Source organism: Mobula birostris, chromosome 18, assembly GCF_030028105.1.
Source record: "Mobula birostris isolate sMobBir1 chromosome 18, sMobBir1.hap1, whole genome shotgun sequence".
Lineage (NCBI taxonomy): Eukaryota > Metazoa > Chordata > Chondrichthyes > Myliobatiformes > Myliobatidae > Mobula > Mobula birostris.
This window is the reverse complement of record NC_092387.1, coordinates 49,735,894-49,754,525: the sequence shown is the minus strand read 5'-3', so window position 1 is coordinate 49,754,525 and position 18,632 is coordinate 49,735,894. Positions and strand designations below refer to the sequence as shown.

At 42.8% G+C, this 18,632-nt stretch overlaps 1 protein-coding gene across 8 annotated transcripts in view; it reads right to left on the bottom strand.

Moving 5' to 3' along the window:
- The window catches only part of cdh23 (cadherin-related 23), a 1,156,658-nt gene that overhangs the window by 55,633 nt on the left and 1,082,393 nt on the right, over positions 1-18,632 (bottom strand). For 7 of the 8 annotated variants that reach the window (XM_072282605.1, XM_072282606.1, XM_072282607.1 and 4 more), the window contains exons 45-50: positions 15,687-15,890; positions 11,344-11,805; positions 10,111-10,227; positions 7,745-7,969; positions 4,073-4,242; positions 1,111-1,248 (exon numbers count right to left, since the gene is read on the bottom strand). In XM_072282605.1, coding sequence (XP_072138706.1) covers positions 1,111-1,248; positions 4,073-4,242; positions 7,745-7,969; positions 10,111-10,227; positions 11,344-11,805; positions 15,687-15,890 — 1,316 coding nt within the window. Of the gene's footprint in view, positions 1-1,110; positions 1,253-4,072; positions 4,243-7,744; positions 7,970-10,110; positions 10,228-11,343; positions 11,806-15,686; positions 15,891-18,632 lie in introns of those variants that run through there. The other variant, XM_072282611.1, reaches the window with a different exon arrangement.

The following is an 18,632-nucleotide window of genomic DNA, read 5'->3' as shown; positions in this document are numbered from 1 at the left end:
GGAGGGGAGGGGAAGAGGGTGAGGGGAGGGAGAGAGAGAGGGTTTGTGAGTGTGTGTGTCTGTGATGTGAGAGGGGAATTCAGATCTGATAGCTTTTGGAAAGCGCACACGCTCCTCTTTGATGGATCACGGTGAATATGTTCCTGGTCATAACTACTGGTTGCTCATTTATTTTGGATAACAACTGAGGGGGGAGACTGGCTCTCAGTTGCTCTTCCTTGCACATGCATTGGATGTAACAGCATTGCCAAAATGTACGGACCAGCACTTCCGGTCTGCAGGCACAAATGGGCTAATGGTGCCAGGAGTGTGGATACTACACTATAGAGTCCAGGTTTCATCTGCTCACTGTTCATTAGCTCAGTTGGAAGATTTTGGGCACTGAGCACTTCCAGCACAATTATAACACGGAAACAGGCCATTTGGCCCATCTGGTCCATGTCGACCAAGACTCCCATTTAAGCTTGCCCAAAATGCCTACACTGGGCCCATATTCCTCTAAAGTTCCCATCCTTATTTGTGCCATGGACCAATACCATTAAGCAAGGGATCCATGGACTACAGGTTGGGAACTCCTGCTCTAAACCTTCCCTATCCACGTACTTGTCCAAGTGCCTTTTAAATGTACTACATTCCATTAACTGCTAAACTTCTGGGTGAAAAAGTTCCTATTAAATATGTCCTCTTTCACCTTAAACCTGTGTCCTCTAGTTTTTGATTCTTCAGACTTGGGAGAAAGACTGGGTGCATTCACCCTATCAATGCCTCCATGATTTTATACACCACTGTGAGATCACCCCTCACCTTTCTATACTCCAAATGAATAAAGTCCTAGCCCGTTCAGCCTTTCTCTATGACTCAGTCCCTTGACAATACTGATCACAATTTCGTAAGAAAGAGCTGCTAAAGGAAATTGATCGGTTTTGCTGATACTGGGACAATCTCAGCCTGACAGCACTGTCACCTTGGGGACTGCACCCAGGTCGTGACAGCCTCCTGCCTCCTTCTCAAGGGCAAATGAGGGCTGGGGAAAGAAGTCTGACATAGTCCCTCATCCATATAGATATTTATCACAGACTCTTATTGTACCCTTTGTAAAAGGCAGCTTACCGTCTCAGGGTTGATTCCAAACCTGCCCTCACCATCTACCAGGCTGTATTCAATCTTTGAGAACCTGCCGTTATCTGCATCCACAGCACGAACCTGGAGGATGACGGTGCCCAAGGAGACGTCCTCAAATACTGGCTTCTGTCTCAATACACAAAACATGTATTTAAAAGGGGCACACACCAGGCACACACAATGCTGGAGGAACTCAGCAGGTCAGGCAGCATCTATGAAGGGAAATGAACAGTTAGCGCTTCGTGCCGAAACCCTTTATCAGGAGTTAATCCGTGTTGAAATTTGACTGGATGGCAGCAGATGACAGCCGGGTTCAAATGGATGTTCAAAGACCCGGAGTGGGACTCCTCCTTGACTTCCAGGAAAGTCACCGTTGGACAATTTATCTTCCTTATTTTTACACCATCACTCAGGGCTAGGTTCATTCCCAGTGGGTGTAGAGAGGGTAAGAAAAATCTCTGGTGGGCACAGCTAAGGGTGAGATATCAGAGTGTTGGTGATCCACATCTGTTCAAAGAAAAACAACTCTTGTCATGAGACCACACAGCTCTGTGTCAGACTCTTCAAGGTTTTGGCAGGATGGGTGTCCAAAGACTGTCTCCATTGGCTGGAGAATGAGAAATCAGTTGTTTCTGCATACTGGTGTTGGTTTATTATTGTCACATGTCCTGACATACAATGGCTTTGGTTTGTGTGCCATGCCATCCAGTCAAATCATGCAAAACATAAGGGTACATTGAGATAATAAAAAGAGAACAGAATGAAGAGTGTTGTGAACAAACACAAAGTGCTGGAGGAACTCGGCAATAGTGTTATAGCTGCAGAGAAAAGTACAAGCAAACAAATAAAGTGCAGGGGGCACGTTGAGGCTAGTTCAAATTCTTCTTTATAGTATAAGAGCAACATATTCAGAGTGCTGGATGAACTCAACAACTGAACAGCAGACATTTGGGCTGAGACAAACTCATCAGGGGTTTTCGCCCAAAATGTTGACTGAATGCTTCCCTCACAGATGCTGCCTGATTTGCTGAGTTCATCTGGCATTTTGTCCATGTTGCATGTGCAGAATCCCTTGTGTTTATAGTGTATAAAAGGTCCAGTTGAAGAGTCTGACAGCAGTGGAATAGAAGCTGTCCTTGAGCCGGTGGTCTCTGCTCTCAGCCTTGTGCCAGTGGGAGGGAGGGAGGGAGAGAAAGGTGAATGGGTGAGGTGGACGGGTGGCTCCTCGATTATGTTAGCTACTTTCCTGAGGCAGTGGGAAGTGTAGACGATGCTATTTGAGGGGAGACTGGTTTAAGTGATAGACTGGGCTGTGTTCACAACTCTCTGCGTTCCGATACAGCCTGAGATGAGAGGAATTTTGCTTACTCAGAGGGCCATGAGCCTCTGGGGTCCATTCTCTGAGACAGACATGTTTGGGCATGACGAGGTACAGAGTATTAAGTTCCTTGGGCCCGTGCAGGGTATCGGAGAGCACTGGGCTCTGAGGATTTTAGAGCATCTGAATTGGTTAATTGTTGTTTAATGAGAGTCGTTAATCATTTAGAGTTCTTTATGTTCTTCTCTCGCGACTAATTCTTTGTAGTGTGGTCCCCTGGTGATTTCTGTTTAAGCTTGTTAAGTTTATTTTGATAAACTTAGGTATTCCATGTTACTTTAATTATTTAAGCAGATGCCTGATTAGGGCTAATCGCGGGGTCCTAGCTGTGAGAATGTTACTTCTAGCCAACGAGAGGAATTCTGCAGATGCTGGAAATTCAAGCAACACACATCAAAGTTGCTGGTGAACGCAGCAGGCCAGGCAGCATCTCTAGGAAGAGGTACAGTCGGCGTTTCAGGCGAGACCCTTCGTCAGGACTAACTGAAGGAAGAGTTAGTAAGAGATTTGAAAGTGGGAGGGGGACAGTTCCAGGTGAGGCGACACTTCACCTGTGAGTCGGCTGGGGTGATATACTGCGTCCGGTGCTCCCGATGTGGCCTTCTATATATTGGCGAGACCCGACGCAGACTGGGAGACTGTTTTGCTGAACACCTACGCTCTGTCCGCCAGAGAAAGCAGGATCTCCCAGTGGCCACACATTTTAATTCCACATCCCATTCCCATTCTGACATGTCTGTCCACGGCCTCCTCTACTGTAAAGATGAAGCCACACTCAGGTTGGAGGAACAACACCTTATATTCTGCCTGGGTAGCCTCTAACCTGATGGCATGAACACTGACTTCTCTAACTTCTGCTATTGCCCCACCTCCCCCTTGTACCCCATCCGTTATTTATTTTTATACACAAATTCTTTCTCTCACTCTCCTTTTTCTCCCTCTGTCCCTCTGACTATACCCCTTGCCCATCCTCTGGGTCCCCCCCCCTTTTCTTTCTCCCTGGGCCTCCTGTCCCATGATCCTCTCGTATCCCTTTTGCCCATCACCTGTCCAGCTCTTGGCTCCATCCCTCCCCCTCCTGTCTTCTCCTATCATTTTGGATCTCCCCCTCCCACTCTCAAATCTCTTACTAGCTCTTCCTTCAGTTAGTCCTGACGAAGGGTCTCGGCCTGAAACGTCGACTGTACCTATGCTGCCTGGCCTGCTGCGTTCACCAGCAACTTTGATGCGCGTTACTTCTAGCCATGTCACTTGGTCGAGCCACCGAAGCTCCTTTGGAATTATTATGAATAAACCCTCATCACCATCACTACATTGGAGTTTGTCTCTCCTCTGCACCTGGGTTCCGATATTGCCACTACACATTGTGACCTACACATTGTGTGGATGTGGGACTCGGAGGGATGAAAGAGTTGAGGTAAGGGTTGAGTCATGACCTTACTCAACAGTGAAATGGACTCCAGGGTTGTGTGATCCACTCTTTCACCTGTGTCACCCTGAGCCTTTGGTAAATTAGTTTGTAGTTAATCCGCAGCCTTTCACTGTTCAATATGAGGAGCATTAACAAGTTACCTGATAGGATGCCTGCACAAAGACAGGGTTGTTATCATTGACGTCCTGGATCTGTAGGTAAACAGGAACCTCGACAGATCGAGCTGGTGATCCGTGATCTATCGCGCGCACGGTGAAATTCAGCCACTCAACCTCTTCATAATCCACTGCTCGGCTGGCAATTATTTTTCCTGTGTGCAGACACAAGAGTAGTGATGGAAGAAAGTCAAATTAAATTTATTATCTAAGTACATATATGTCACCATATACTACCTTGAGGTTTATTTTCTTGAAGGCATTTACAGGAAAATAAAGGATTACAATAAAACTTGTGGAAAACTTATAAATAACAAAGACTGGTAACAACCAATGTGCAAAAGAAGACAAACTATGCATAAAATAATTGAGAACATGAATTATAGAGTCCTTGAAATTGAGTTGGTACATTTTGGGATCAGTTCAGAGTTGCGGTGAGTGAAGTTATCCACAGGGGTTCAGGAGCCTGATGGTTGTAGCTTGTTCCTGAATCTGGTGGTGTGGCGTCCAAGTTTTCTGACCCTCATGCCAGATGGTAGTAGTGAGAAGAGAGCATGGCCTAGTTGGTGGGAGTCCTTCATGATGGATGCTGCTTTTTTGTGGCAGCGATATGCTCAGTGGTGAGAAAGGTTTTCCTTGTGATGGACTAGGCTGTATCTACCACTTTCTGCAGACTTTTTCATTCCTGGGTATTAGTGTTTCAACATCTGGGCATGGTAATCATTTATAACACTTCCTCTGTATCATTCCCGAATTAATGCCAAGGTACTCCATAATGTGAAGGGGCTGTGAGATTGGGGATCCAAGTACGAATGTTAAAAAATAATAATGGGATATTAGCCTCTATTTATAGAAGTTTTATACATCTGTCACAACACCGTATTCATTTCTGGAAATGGCTCTGGAAAGATATACTGTCCTTACAGCAGCTCATTCAGAATAAAACTGAAGTGAAAATGGTTATTAAATGAAATTATGAAGACAGGGTCTATTGACAGAAATACTTCAGATGCTGTGATGTTAAGAGGAGAATTATCAGAGATGTTTCAGGTGATAAGAGGGTTTGGTAAGATAACTAGAGAGAAACTATCTCCCCTGGATTTTCAGAAGGCCTTTGGCAAGATGTTGCACATGAGTCTGCTTAACAAGTTAAGAGCCCATGGTATTACAGGAAAGACAGTAGCATGGATAGAGCATTGGCTGATTGGAAGGAGGCAAAGAATGGGTATAAGGGCCAAGCAACACACATCAAAGTTGCTGGTGAATGCAGCAGGCCAGGCAGCATCTCTAGCATGCCTGGCCTGCTGCGTTCACCAGCAACTTTGATGTGTGTTGCTTGAATTTCCAGCATCTGCAGAATTCCTGTTGTATGGGTATAAGGGGAGCCTTTTCTGATTGATTGTTGGTGACTTCTTCCACAGAGCTCTATGTTTGCACTATTTCTTTTTACATTATATGTCAATGACTTGGATGATTGAATTGATGGCTATATTGCAAAATTTGCAGGTTATACGAAGATAGGTAGAGGAGTAAGTAGTTTTGCGGAAGTAGAGAGGCTACCAAAGGACTTAGACAGATTAGGAGAATGGGCAAATAAATGGCAGATGGAATACAGAGTTGGGAAATATATGGTTGCACACTTTGGTAGAAGAAATAAAAGGATAGGCTATTTTCTAAATGGAGAGAAAATTCAAAAATCTGAGGCATAAAGGGACTTGGGAGTCCTTGTGTAGGGTTCCCTGAAGGTTAATTTGCAGGATGAGTCTATGGTGAGGACGGCAAACGCAATGTTAGCATTCACTTCAAGAGGACTAGAACATAAAGGCAAGGATTTAATGTTGAGGCTTTATAAAGTACTGGTGAGACTTCACTTGGAGTACTGTGAACAGTTTTGGGCCCCTTATCTTAGAAAGGATGTACTGACACTGGAGAGAGTTCAAAGGAAGTTTTTGAAAATGAATCCAGAATTGAATGGCTTGACATATGAAAGTGTTTGATAGCTCTGGGTCTGTATTCACTAGAATTCCAAAGAATGAGGGATGACCTAATTGAAATCTATTGAATGGTGAAAGGTCTTTATAGAGTGGATGTGGAGAGGATATTTCCAATGGTGGGAGATTCTAAGACCAGAGGACACAGCCTCAGAATAGAGAGGCGTCTTTTTACAATGGAGATGAGGAGGAACTTCTTTAGCCAGAGGCTGGTGAGTCTGTGGAATTTATTTCCACAGGCAGCTGTGGAGGCCAAGTCTTTACGTATATTTAAGACAGGGGTTGATAGATTCTTGATTGGTCAGGGCATGAAGGTATACAGGGAGAAGGCAGGAGATTGGGGCTGAGAGGAAAATTGCATCAGCCAAGATGAAATGGTGGAGCAGACTCAATGGATCAAATGGCCTAATCCAGCTCCTATATCTTATGGTCTTATGGACATAGGGTTCAGGTTAAAGACAAGCTACTCTACCCAGGTCCAAAAGCTGTTCTTTGTACAAGGTACAATGGGAATCTGGAATACTCTTCCCTCAGAGAGCTGTTGAAGCAAAGGGTCAGAGAAAATATCAGCAGGTTTTCAAATAGCCAAAAATGAAGAGAAGTGGAAGCAAGATGTGCGGATAGAGTTGAAATACAGATCAGTCATAATACTATTGAATGGTAGCATAGACTCAATAGACCGAAAGGCCTGTTCATGTTTATATTTACAGTAACAAAGTAACCCATTAGTTGAATTGAATCTAAAGATCTTGCTTCACCATTGTAAGGGTTAACAAACGAGGAGCGTTTGATGGCTCTGAACTTGTACTCACTGGAGTTTAGAAGAATGAGGGTGGATCTCATTGTAACCTACTGAATATTGAAAGGTCAAGATAGAGTGGACGTGGAGATGATGTTTCCAGGGGAGAACAGAGGGCACAGCCTCAGAATACAATGTCCCTTTAGAAAATAAATGAGGAGGAATGTCTTTAGCCATCAGGTGGTGAATCTGTGGAATTCATTGCCTCAGTTGATGGTGGAGGCCAAGTCATTGGATACACTTAAAGTGGAGATTATTAAGATTCCTGATTAGTAAAGGCATCAAAAGTTATGGAGAGAAAGTTGAAGAACAGGGTGGAGAGGGAAAAAACTCAGCCATGGTCAAATGGCGGAGCAGACTCAATGGGATGAATGGCTTGTTGCTGCTCCTCTTTTTTTATGGTTTTATGGACTGCTTGATATGTATAAGGAAAATTATCTTTTGCAATGTATCATGGAGATTGTTAAATGCCTTTCAGAAAGCTTTTACATCTGAATATCATCCTAGAAAATGGCTGCAATTTTACAAACATATTGCCCTCCTTCTTCACAACTTCTCTCTTCACACTCACCCCTTCTTTTGTCTCCTTTCCTCCCTCTTACCCTTATTCACTCTCCCTCTTCTCAATATGTTCTGACTGAATCCTTTACCAAGTTTTCTTGATCCTTATTCCATGACCACATTGGTATTAAGTACCACTAATCACCACCAATAAACCAGTCTGCTTCATAGACTGGTTTCCTTCGCACTTTCTTTTGCAAGTGAAATATCTTTGAAACACTTTTTCACCAAAGAGTTCAACCCTTCAAACACCCAACACGAAAGAGCAATGGCAGAAAATCTCCACAAAGTCACGGCAATACTCACCCGCTGCAGGGTCTTCCAGCCTGATGTAATCCCCAGGAGGGAGATTCAGGAGCTCATATCGGATCTGTCCATTGGGGCCTTTATCAGGATCCACGGCCGAAACAGAGAGAAGCGTTGTTCCAGGTGATGCTCCCTCCAGAATCCTCTCAGTGAAAATACTGACCCCAAACGGTCTGAATCGCGGAGGGTTATCATTGACATCCAAAACATTCACTGTCAGCTTCGCTGAAACAGGTCAGAGATATATCTAACTCTACCTCCATCTCAGTGCAGAGTATTAAACGATTATAGCTGAAGCTTGAAATCTGAGATCAAATGCTGAAGATCATTGACTTTTCAAGGTGGAATTTGTAATTCTGGTTTAGGGAACCAAAGGATGTGGGGATGGTACAGAAAATGGGGTTAAGGTCCAGCATCTGCCCCAACCTTATTGAACCGAAGAACAAGATGAAGGGTTTTTACACTTTAGCTTCACATAGTCCCTCTGATCTCACTGTATCCACTTCTTCTCACCCCCTTTCACCAAGTGTTAGACAATGGGTAGCTTAGAGTCATAAGCACAGAGAGATACAGGTTGGAAACAGACACTTTGGCCCACCAGGTCCATGCTGACTATCAACCACCTAATTACACAAATCTTACATTAATCCTTTTTTTTTTAAACTCACCCCACTTGCACATCACCTCCCTCCAGATTCCATCACTCACCTACATCTGGGCAATTTACACCAACTAATTAACCTACCATCCCGCACAAGGTGCAGCATTACCCTCGGGTTTGCTGCCGCATCCTTTCACTATTCACAAAAACCACAGTGAACTGTCAGGTCAGCAGAAAAGGTCGGTGGCTGCAATCTACCATTACTTGTATGCGTCTAGAACAAAGAAGCAGGCAGAAAAATATCATTGTGGAAATTACCCACCTTGCAATCTGCCTTTTCCAAAAGCTCCCTTCTGGAAAGTGCAATAGAACTATTAAAACCAAAAACTTTATGACATCTTAAAAGTTTCTTCTCCCAAGAAGTTAAACTGATCAGCCATTCTAGTTCAGCCGTCTCTGCACTGCACTGTATACATTTTAAACCAGTTTTTATAACGATGTTTACATTGTATATATATGCTTGTATTTATGCATACTTTATTGCATATTCATCACTTAACCTCTATTTTGTATATTTCTTTCTAATAGTTGAACTTTGTTGTTTGTGTTGCATGTTGTGCCCTGAGCAACACACCACAGCAAATTCCTAACACATGTTAATGTTTCTGGCAAGCAAAGTTGAGCCTTGATCCTTGATTCCAGAAGTGGCTGCAATTTTCCAATAGCACTGCACTCCCCTCTTTAAACTTCTCCTCCCTCCTCTCACCACACTCACTCTTTCATCTTTTCCTCTCACCCACATGTGGGAGGAAACCAGAGCACTTGGAGGAAACCCATGCAGCCACGAGGAGATCAGCAAGCTCCATTTAAACAGAACCCGAGGTCAGGATTGATACTAGGTCTCCAGCACTGTGCGGCAGCAACATTACCATCTGTGCCAATATGCTAATCCAATCGTACTTTATGTCATAACTTCAGAACTAAGGTTATTTTATTTCAACATTTATTTATCATTCATTTTATTTTTCACTTTGAGAAGACTGGAATATAAAATCAAGGATGTACTGTTAAGGCTTTATAAGGTGTTGTTCAGACTGAATTCCGAATATTGTGAGCAATTCTGGGCCCTGTATCTAGGGAAAGATGTGTTTAGCCCTGGATCGGGTCCAGTGGATGTTCACAAGAATGGTCGTAGGAATGAAAGGTTTAACATATGAGGAACATTCGCTGCCTCTGGGTCTGAACTTGATGGAATTCAAAAGAATGAAGGGAGACTGTCATTGTAACCTACCATATACAAAAGCCTGAATAGATTAGATGCGGAGAAGATGTTTCCATTAGTTGGAGATTCTATGATCTGAGAGCATATGCTCAAAGTAAAATGATGTCCCATTGAAAGTGAGATGAGAAGGAACTTCTTCAGTCAAAGAGTGGTGAATCTCTGGAACTTGTTGCCATAGAGGGTTGTGGAGTCCAAGTTATTTGGTGAATGTGAATTTAAGGTAGAGTTTTAAAGGTTCATGATTGGTAAAGGGGTAAAGGTTTATGGGGAGAAGGGGAAAATGGGGTTGAAAACAATCAGCCATGAGTGAATGGTAGAGCAGACTTGATGCACCAAATGGACTATATCTTATCTCCCATGATTCTCTATTAACCAGCTTAAATATATTTCTGACACTCCTTTTAAGAAAAGAGAACACAAGAAATTGAAGCAGGAGTGGGCTACTCAGTCCCTTATGCCTTGTAATGAATGAGAAAACCTTACCATTGGGAACACTGACAGAATGACTGATCACCTCACTGGCATTGTCGTGTACTGATATAGTGAGTTCATAGGTCGCCACCAGCTCCCGATTCAAAGGCCTTCTTACAAATATGGCACCTGGTTTAAAGGAAACAAGTACATCAGTGAGACAATTTTTATTTTTTGCACGGTGTGTTTACAAGGACTAAATAGTGTGCACAGAAAGAGATCTCCTTTCTTTCTTCTGAAGGAAGGCTGATGATTGGGTACTTCCTCTATATTTAATGAGACAGTCATGGCCTCTGCGGACTCCCTCGCTGAATTGCTTCTCCTCCCCTTCCCCACCAGCACTGTCTGCACTCGGCCCAAGTCCAGAGTCAGGAAATGGACTCTGGGTTTCAGGATAGGGATTTCCCAGTTAGAATAATAAAATCTGAAGGTGTATTCACTCCTTCTGATTTCTGTGAACATCTCATTACTGAATGCATTTTTAGACACTGAGAGAATCGAGAAGTTTGGGGAGTTTGTGGAAAGCCAGAGGATGTATGGAGAATAGCCACACCCTGCATGGTGGCAAATGTCTGAGAGTCTGGGCCGAGGATAGGAGGCCCAGAAGTGGCCCTTCCCAGGATTGGAGGCCTGTTTGTGCATGTGAGTGGGTGGGTGGCTGGGTGCCAAAGGGGCTTGTTTTCCTGATGTTGTCTTGCTTTGTTTTGCTGTTGTTCTGCTAAACATTGTGGGCATATTATGTTGGTGCCAGTCAGTGTGGTGACACTTGTGGGCTGCCCCCAGCACATTCTCGGCTTGTGTTGGTCGTTAACACAAACGTTGCATTTCACTGTATGCTTCAATGTACCGGTGATAAATAGGTGAATCTGAATCTGAATCTGAGGCTCATGGATAGAGACCAACTTCTGGTCTCTCCCCCTGTGTTGCTAAGAATCTCTCAGTGGAGGAAAAAGCTGCTGGTTGAGTCACATTTTCATATTTCAAGGAAAGCAGCAAAGGAGAAGTCTAACCAGGGGATAAAGTTTCAGAAGCAAGACGTAGCCAAAAGGATATGGTGCTCCTTCGAGCTATTTGTTCACTCTCGCTGTCCAAGTCCAGGGAATCACAGTGGAATGCAGCATGACCTTAAGAACTTCACCTGCCAATGATATCAGTTCAACACATTGCACCTCCAAGCAAAGTAGCAGCTCATACAGAGAGTGTTTCCAATTAATGCAGTTTGTGGAGATTGTGTTCAAACCTCACCTGTTTGAAAATTGATGTCAAATGCTCTCTGCCTTTCCTCTACCACGTTATCAGTGTCATCCTTTGCAACAAACCCGATGATGTAATACTCCAGCCGAGGTCGGAGGTCACGATCAATAGCGGTCATGTTTGCTATGATGGCACCGACCGTGACGGATTCACTGATGCTGATGGTCTGGATCGGGTTAACAAACTCAGGACGGCAGTCGTTCACATCATCTATGATGATGTTGACAGTAGCACTTGCCGACAAAGGTGGAGTCCCGTGGTCCGTCACAACCACAACAAGGGTGTAAGAGCCCTTCTCCTCACGATCCACAGTCACTCCATTTGCCACCTTGATAATTCCACTGGCAGAGTCAATGAGAAACTTATCCTGGGCACCTCCCTCTATTCGGTAGGTCAGTTGTTGATTCACGCCAGTATCGGCATCTGTGGCTGTTACTTGAACGATGCTAAAACCTTAAATAAACACACCACATTTCTGAGAAAATATCCAGAACAAAAGGATTCTTGCGTGCAAGTACTACACACACACACACACACACTATATATATATAGATATGGAGTCACAAGAGACTGTAGATGTCAGAATCTGAAGCAACATTGTGGGCAAGCTATGCTGGTACCGGAATGTGTGATGACACTCGCGAGCTGCACCCAGCACATACTTAGTTTGTGCTGGTTGATAATGCAATTGACTCATTTCACTGTTTGTCTTGATGTACACCATGATAAATTAATCTGAATCTGAATCAAAGAATTTGCTGGAGGAACTCAGTGAGTTGAGCAATATCTGTGGGAGGAAAGGAATTGGTTCAGGGTTATTCATATTCTGCTGATATCAAAATCACTTTCCCTATTGATGCAAGATTGAATGTTCTACAGAAGGATGCCGGTTAGAGGCAAACTGAATATTCACCAAGTGGTTTGTACAGTCCTTTCAGGAGCTAATGAAGTTGTGTTGTAAAGAAGAAAATATTGTAGAGCTGGTATATTGTAAGTTCCCAAAAAAGGGACAGAGCAAAATAAAAACCAGAAAACCCAACACGGTGATCATGGGGTATAAGGTCTAAGCTAAAATAAAACTTAGTATCAAAGTATGTAATGTTACCATATACTACATTGAGATTTAACTTACAGAAAAATTAAGAAATAAAATAGAATTGCTGAAAAAATACATAAAGACTGACAACTAATGTGCAAAAGACAAATTGTGCAAATAATAAATAAATAATATAGATCATCTAGGTTCCATTGTTCTTCTTCAAAGTGATACCAGGGAAGTTTCTTATGTTCTCTTGTGGAGAAGGGTTGTTTTCATATCTTATCCAAAAGTCAGCACCTCTAGCAATGCCGCATTTGCTTGGTACTGCCCTGGAAGTGCCCAAATCCTGACGAAGGGTTTCAGCCTGAAATGTCGACTGTTTCATCCCCTAGATATTGCCTGATCTTCTGAGTTCCTACAGCATTTTGTTTGTTGCATTGGAAGTGCCACCCTGGCCTTCATGTGCAACTCTGGGCTGTGGCTGTTGAAGAGTATCCACTGAGCACTGGTGTCACAGAAAGAATTTGCTTCAAAATGTTTCCAGGGATGACATGAACAGGAGGAGGGGGTGTTTCCTTTGGAACTGAGTGTGTAACAAGGTGATCTGAAAGGGGTTTTAAAATAATCAAGGGTATAGACAGAGTAAGTTGAGGGAGATTGTTCCCATTGACAAAGGGGTCAAGAATGAAGGGACATAAAAAGAAAGAATCAAAAGTAACATGATGACAAACATCTGTGCAGCACGTGGTTGGGGTCTGGATGGAATGCAATTGAAGAGGTGGAAGTGGAGGCAGATACAATTGGGGTGCTCAAAATGGAGTGAGATAAGTAACTGAATGGCAGGAGTAAGTCCTGAAGAAGGGTCTTGTGCTGAAACATTGACACTTTATCCATTTCCGTAGATGCTGCCTGACTTGCTGAGTTCCTCCAGCATTTTGTGTGTGTTGGCAGGAATTTGCCGGGGGGGTGGGGTGGATGAGTAGGGCTATCCAGATTGCATTTATAGCTGACAATTGCCTCCATGGTCTGTATGGCCTCCTGCTGTGCAACTGTTCGGAAAGAGTTTACTCCCCAATCAGGCCCCTGCTACTTCTCTTTCATGTTTATTACTGCTTGTTGCTGCACTGTTCTGAATGTAAGTTCCCCAATCATCAAACCAGCAGAGCCACTGGCGTTCCCCTTTCCAATCTCTCAGTGGATATCTGACATCAATTTCCAATTCCATGTTACATCAAATGTAGCATCCATTTGCCCTTTTGTGATGTTGCTTCTATAAGTGAGTAACAACTGCATAACAATCAATAGAACATAATTTCTTTAAGGCAGTAACTGTCCCCAAAAAAATCAGTGCCTGATGCAACATGCTACAGTCTATTCTTAAAGTGGCAACAATCCTATGCATTATGTGCCAAGATGGCACATGTATGCCACCCTTCAATTCTCCAAACATTCCATAATAAAAAAAATACATAATAATTATTTTTACTGTTAAAAGATGCAGTGAATGATTTTTATAACCCGAGAGCAGTCAGATATTTCCACAAATAACATGTTACGCCCGCTTGATGAGCTAGGCGGTTGTGAAAACATTTGACGTTGAATGAATTGTTTTGAAATTCTGGTGCGCACTTCAGTATTTGGGTAGTAAACGGTTACAATAACAAAGGTATTTAGAAATGATGTTATTTTTCAATTCTAATACTTTTTAACAGGTTTTCTAAAATACATCATTTATATCTGCCTCTGTTGTACTTCTATTAATAGTAAAACAATAAATATGTGTAATTAAGTGACAGGAGTCTCCTTTTTCCCTGAAAAAATCCATTATTAATTCATTGATCAGTGATAATCTCTGCTCAAAATTACAATGGCATTGAAGAGAACTTTTTTTTTACATGATTATCCCCAATTTGGGCGCATGCTCTCAAAAATGTTTGCTCTAGGTCTAGGTATAATTGAAAGTACCCGGAAGATCTTTAAGTGGTTGGCAAAGGGATACCGTGGATTGATATAAGGATAACTCCATGCAATTTTGGAACTTTGGGATGTGGTGGACTTTCCAGTCCCTCATTCTCTAGATTGTGATGTGGCAGGGAATAAGGTGTGAGAAATCGGTCTCAATAATGTGCCCGATTTGTGTGCACATTTACAATCATCTATGAAGCATATGTGATTTCACTATGAGGGAATGCTCTGCACCTTCTGGCACGTCTGATAACACTCAAAATATGGGACAATATCCCGAATGAAGCAGCTCCACATGGGTAAATGCTGACTCATAGTCTCAGTACTACACAGTACCAACAGGATACATCCTGTGAGCTCTGCTGTTTTCAACTCTGGTTGCCTAAAAGATACTAACTTAGAGGGTCAACTGGTCCATGCTGATCAAGATGTCAAAGTCAAAGTCGAAGTCAAGGTCAGTGTGTTTGCTAGGGCCAATGCAGAGAACTTGTGAACAAACAGACGGCCAAGTGAGGCAAGTAAAGGACGGCTGAAGGGGAAATCAGTTCAAGAGGAAGTCAGGATACAAGCAGAAGATACAGGTCAATCAGCATTTGCAGAGAGGGGAGTTACTATTTCAAGTGAGCTCCATCAGGGGCGCTAGCCTCCCCATGATTGTAGTCAACTTCAAAAGGTGGTGCCTCAAGGTGACATCCATCATTAAGGACCATCACTTCTCATTACTGCCATCGGGGAGGAGGTACAGGAGCCTGAAGATGCACACTTGGTATTTTAGGAACAGCTTCTTCTCCTCTGCCATGAGATTTCTGAACAGTCCACGAATACCACCTCACTATTACTCTTTTGCACTATATATTAAATTAATTTCTTACTATAACTTGTACTGTACCATTGGCACAAAACAATAAATTTATTGGAGAATATAAACCTGATTCTGATCTACTTTCATCGCAAGAAGTGGAAACTATGTTGTGGAAACCCTCTGTCACTTACGGGCTTTTAGCTGTGCCAAAAGACATTCAATGAGTATGCATGCCCAAGAATATTGGTGAAGAGTGTTCCTTTATCTTTCCAATAGTTTTCCAACTTAGTACACAATAAGCAAGGGAAACTCCCCAAATTCCAACACATTCCATCCAAGCTATCCAACTTCTGGTAAATGTTCAGCAAGGCAATTAGCAATTCACCAACACTTAGAAGGTGCAATGAGATTTTTTTCACCTGAGGAACACACACATGCTGCCTGCCTTGCTGAGTTCCTCCAGCTCTTTGTGTGCATTCCTCAAGATTTCTAGCATCTGCAGGATCTCTTGTGTTTATTTTTTTTCACCTGAGGGACTGTTTTCCCGAACGTGTACTGTCAGAGAGTTGGGGGTGAAAACTGGTGCATTGTCATTCTGGTCCAGGACGGTCACTGTGAGCCCAGCCGTACTCCTTAGTAGGCCAACATCTTCTGCTACCAATGTGAACTCCAGGTGTTCACTGGGCAAAGCCTCCCTGTCAATGGTCTTTCCTGGTGTCACAGAAACAATTCCTGAAACACATTGAAAGTTATCAAATATCATTAAAATAATCCGACTAGTTTAAGATAAACACTTTGGATAGAATATTTCTGAATCTTGCTAACCAATTAAATTCTAATTTTTAAAACATTCTTCAAGACGATGTAGGCATCAGTACCAACACTAATGTTTACTGCTTGTTCTTAATTGTCTTCCAGAAGCTGATTGTGAGCTTCCTTCAATTGTTATAAGAACATATTCTCATAGTGTTGTTTGGTAGGGAGCTTTGTTAACTGTGAAGGAACAAGGTCCCACATTGTTGGCTGGTCCAAAACGTTAAGGTACAAGTGATCTGAGATGTGTTAGCAAACTGGGTCCACAATTGTCTTAGTGACAGGAGGCAGAGGGTAGTGATGGATGGTTGTATTTCTGGCTGGAAGTCTGTGACAAGTGGTGTACTACAGGGATTGGTACTGGGCCTTTGTTTGTAACATATATAAATGGGTTAGATATGACATAGGTGGAATGACTGGAAAGTCTGCAGATGACTCAGAAAGTGGTGTGTTACATATGCACAGAACAGATACGATGACGGAGCAATAGGATTAAATGCATTTACTGAGTAATGCTAGCCACTGCACATACTGGGCAACTTACAGTGCGGGAGCTACAAACTGAGCTCACTGAGATGAAAAACATGCGAACTGAAAAGCCCGCACCGAAAGGGAGGGCCTCTCCCGCATAGAAGGCCCAATCCATTCATCGCGTAATCAACTGGTTGCATGCTCACTTGCCATATTCCCGCCATCAATCTGATATGGTTGGCGGAGTTGTAAATAGTGATGAAGGTTGACCAAGAATATGGTGGGGCATAGATCAGATGGAAAGTTGGGTAGAGTGGAGGTAGATTCAGGCTAATGCACCTCACGAGCTCAAGTTCTGAGAGGATATTCACACAGAGAGAAGTGATCCTCTGGAATGAGCTACCAGAGGAGCTGATAGAAGCAGATACAATTACATTTGAAAGGCACCTGTAGAGGTACTTAGATAGGAAAGGCTTAGGGGGATACTGTCTTAATGCAGGGAAATTGAATTAGCATAGATAGCCATCATAGTTGACATGGACAAGGCGGTTTGAAAGGACCTGTTTCTGAGCTGTACAATTGTATAATTATATAATTCTATGAACACTGATGTATTTCCAAATTTGTAAACAATATATTTTAATAAACATTTTCCTTTAATTGAAGGAAAACTGCACAGGTTGGCTTTTCTTCATACATCAATATAGATGATTTAGCATTTTAATCTCTTCCAGAACTCGACAATTTCATATTTCATGCTTTTTATGACAACAGGAGTTGTTCGCCACTAGTTCAAAACCAACTCCTAAAGCAATTCCACTAATCCCATTGTCCAATTTCATATACACTAGTGAACATTTACCATGTCCAGTTAATCTAATGAACAGCATACCTTTGGGATTTAGGTGGAAACTGGAGCATCTGGAGAAAACCCAGTTGGCCAAAGGGACCATGTGCAAACAGTAAACACAAAATGCTGGAGGAACTCAGCAGGTCAGGCAGCATCAATGGAAGAAAGTACAGTCAATGTTTCAGGCCAAAACCAAATATCGGCTGTACTTTCTTCCATAGATGCTGCCTGGCCTGCTGAGTTCCTCCAGCATTTTGTGTGTGTTGTTCGGATCTGTAGATTTTCTCTTGTTTGCAAACAGGAAAGTTCAGGATCAAACCTCAGTTGCTGGACCTGTAAGAGAGCAGTACTACCTCCTGCTGCTTACTGCGCTGCACCACAACCCCCCCCCCCCCAATGCTTTATCCAGGCTAGAATCTTTCTTGTAACACCATAGACTCATAGCTTGTTAAATAGCTCATCTGTGGCTGTCAAAGCCTTCTGAAAATCCAAATACAATCCTTCTTTGTCTGTTGACTTATGTTCCTTCCTGTTTTCTTTCCTGCTATTTTGACCATAAAACCATAAGATATAAGAGCAGAATTAGGCCATTTGGCCCATCATGGCTAATTTCCTCTCAGCCCCAATGTCCTTTCTTCTCCTTGTATCCCTTTATCCCCTGACCAGTCAAAGATCTGCCTAAATATATATAAGAACTTGGCCTCCACAGCTGCCTGTGGCAAAGAATTCTACAGATTATTGCTCCCTGGCTAAAGAAATTCCTCCTCATCTTCATTCTAAAAGGATGCCCCTGTATTCTGAGGCTGCGTCCTCTGGTCTTAGACTCTCACACCATAGGAAACATCCTCTCCACATTCACTCTATCGAGGCCTTTCACCATTTGATAGATTTCAATGAGGTCACCCCTCATTCTTCTGAATTCTAATGAATACAGGCCCAGAGCCATCGAATGCTCTTCATGTGACAAGCCATTCAATCCTGGAATCATTTTTGTGAACTTCCTTTAAGCCCTCTCCAGTTTCAGCAAATCCTTTCTGAGATAAGGGGTCCAAAATTCCTCACAATATATTCTAGTCCTCTTGAAACAACATTTGCCTCCCTCACCACAGACTCAGCCTGCAAATTAACCTTTAGGGAATCCTGCACAAGGACTCCAAAGTCTCTTTGCACCCTAGTTTTTTGTATTTTCTCTCCATTTAGAAAATAGTCAACCCTTTCATTTCTTCTACCAAAGAGCATGACCATACACTTTCCGACACTGTATTCCATCTGCCACTTCTTTGCCCATTCTCCTAATCTGTCCAAGTCCTTCTGAAGCCTACTTCCTCAAAACTACTTGC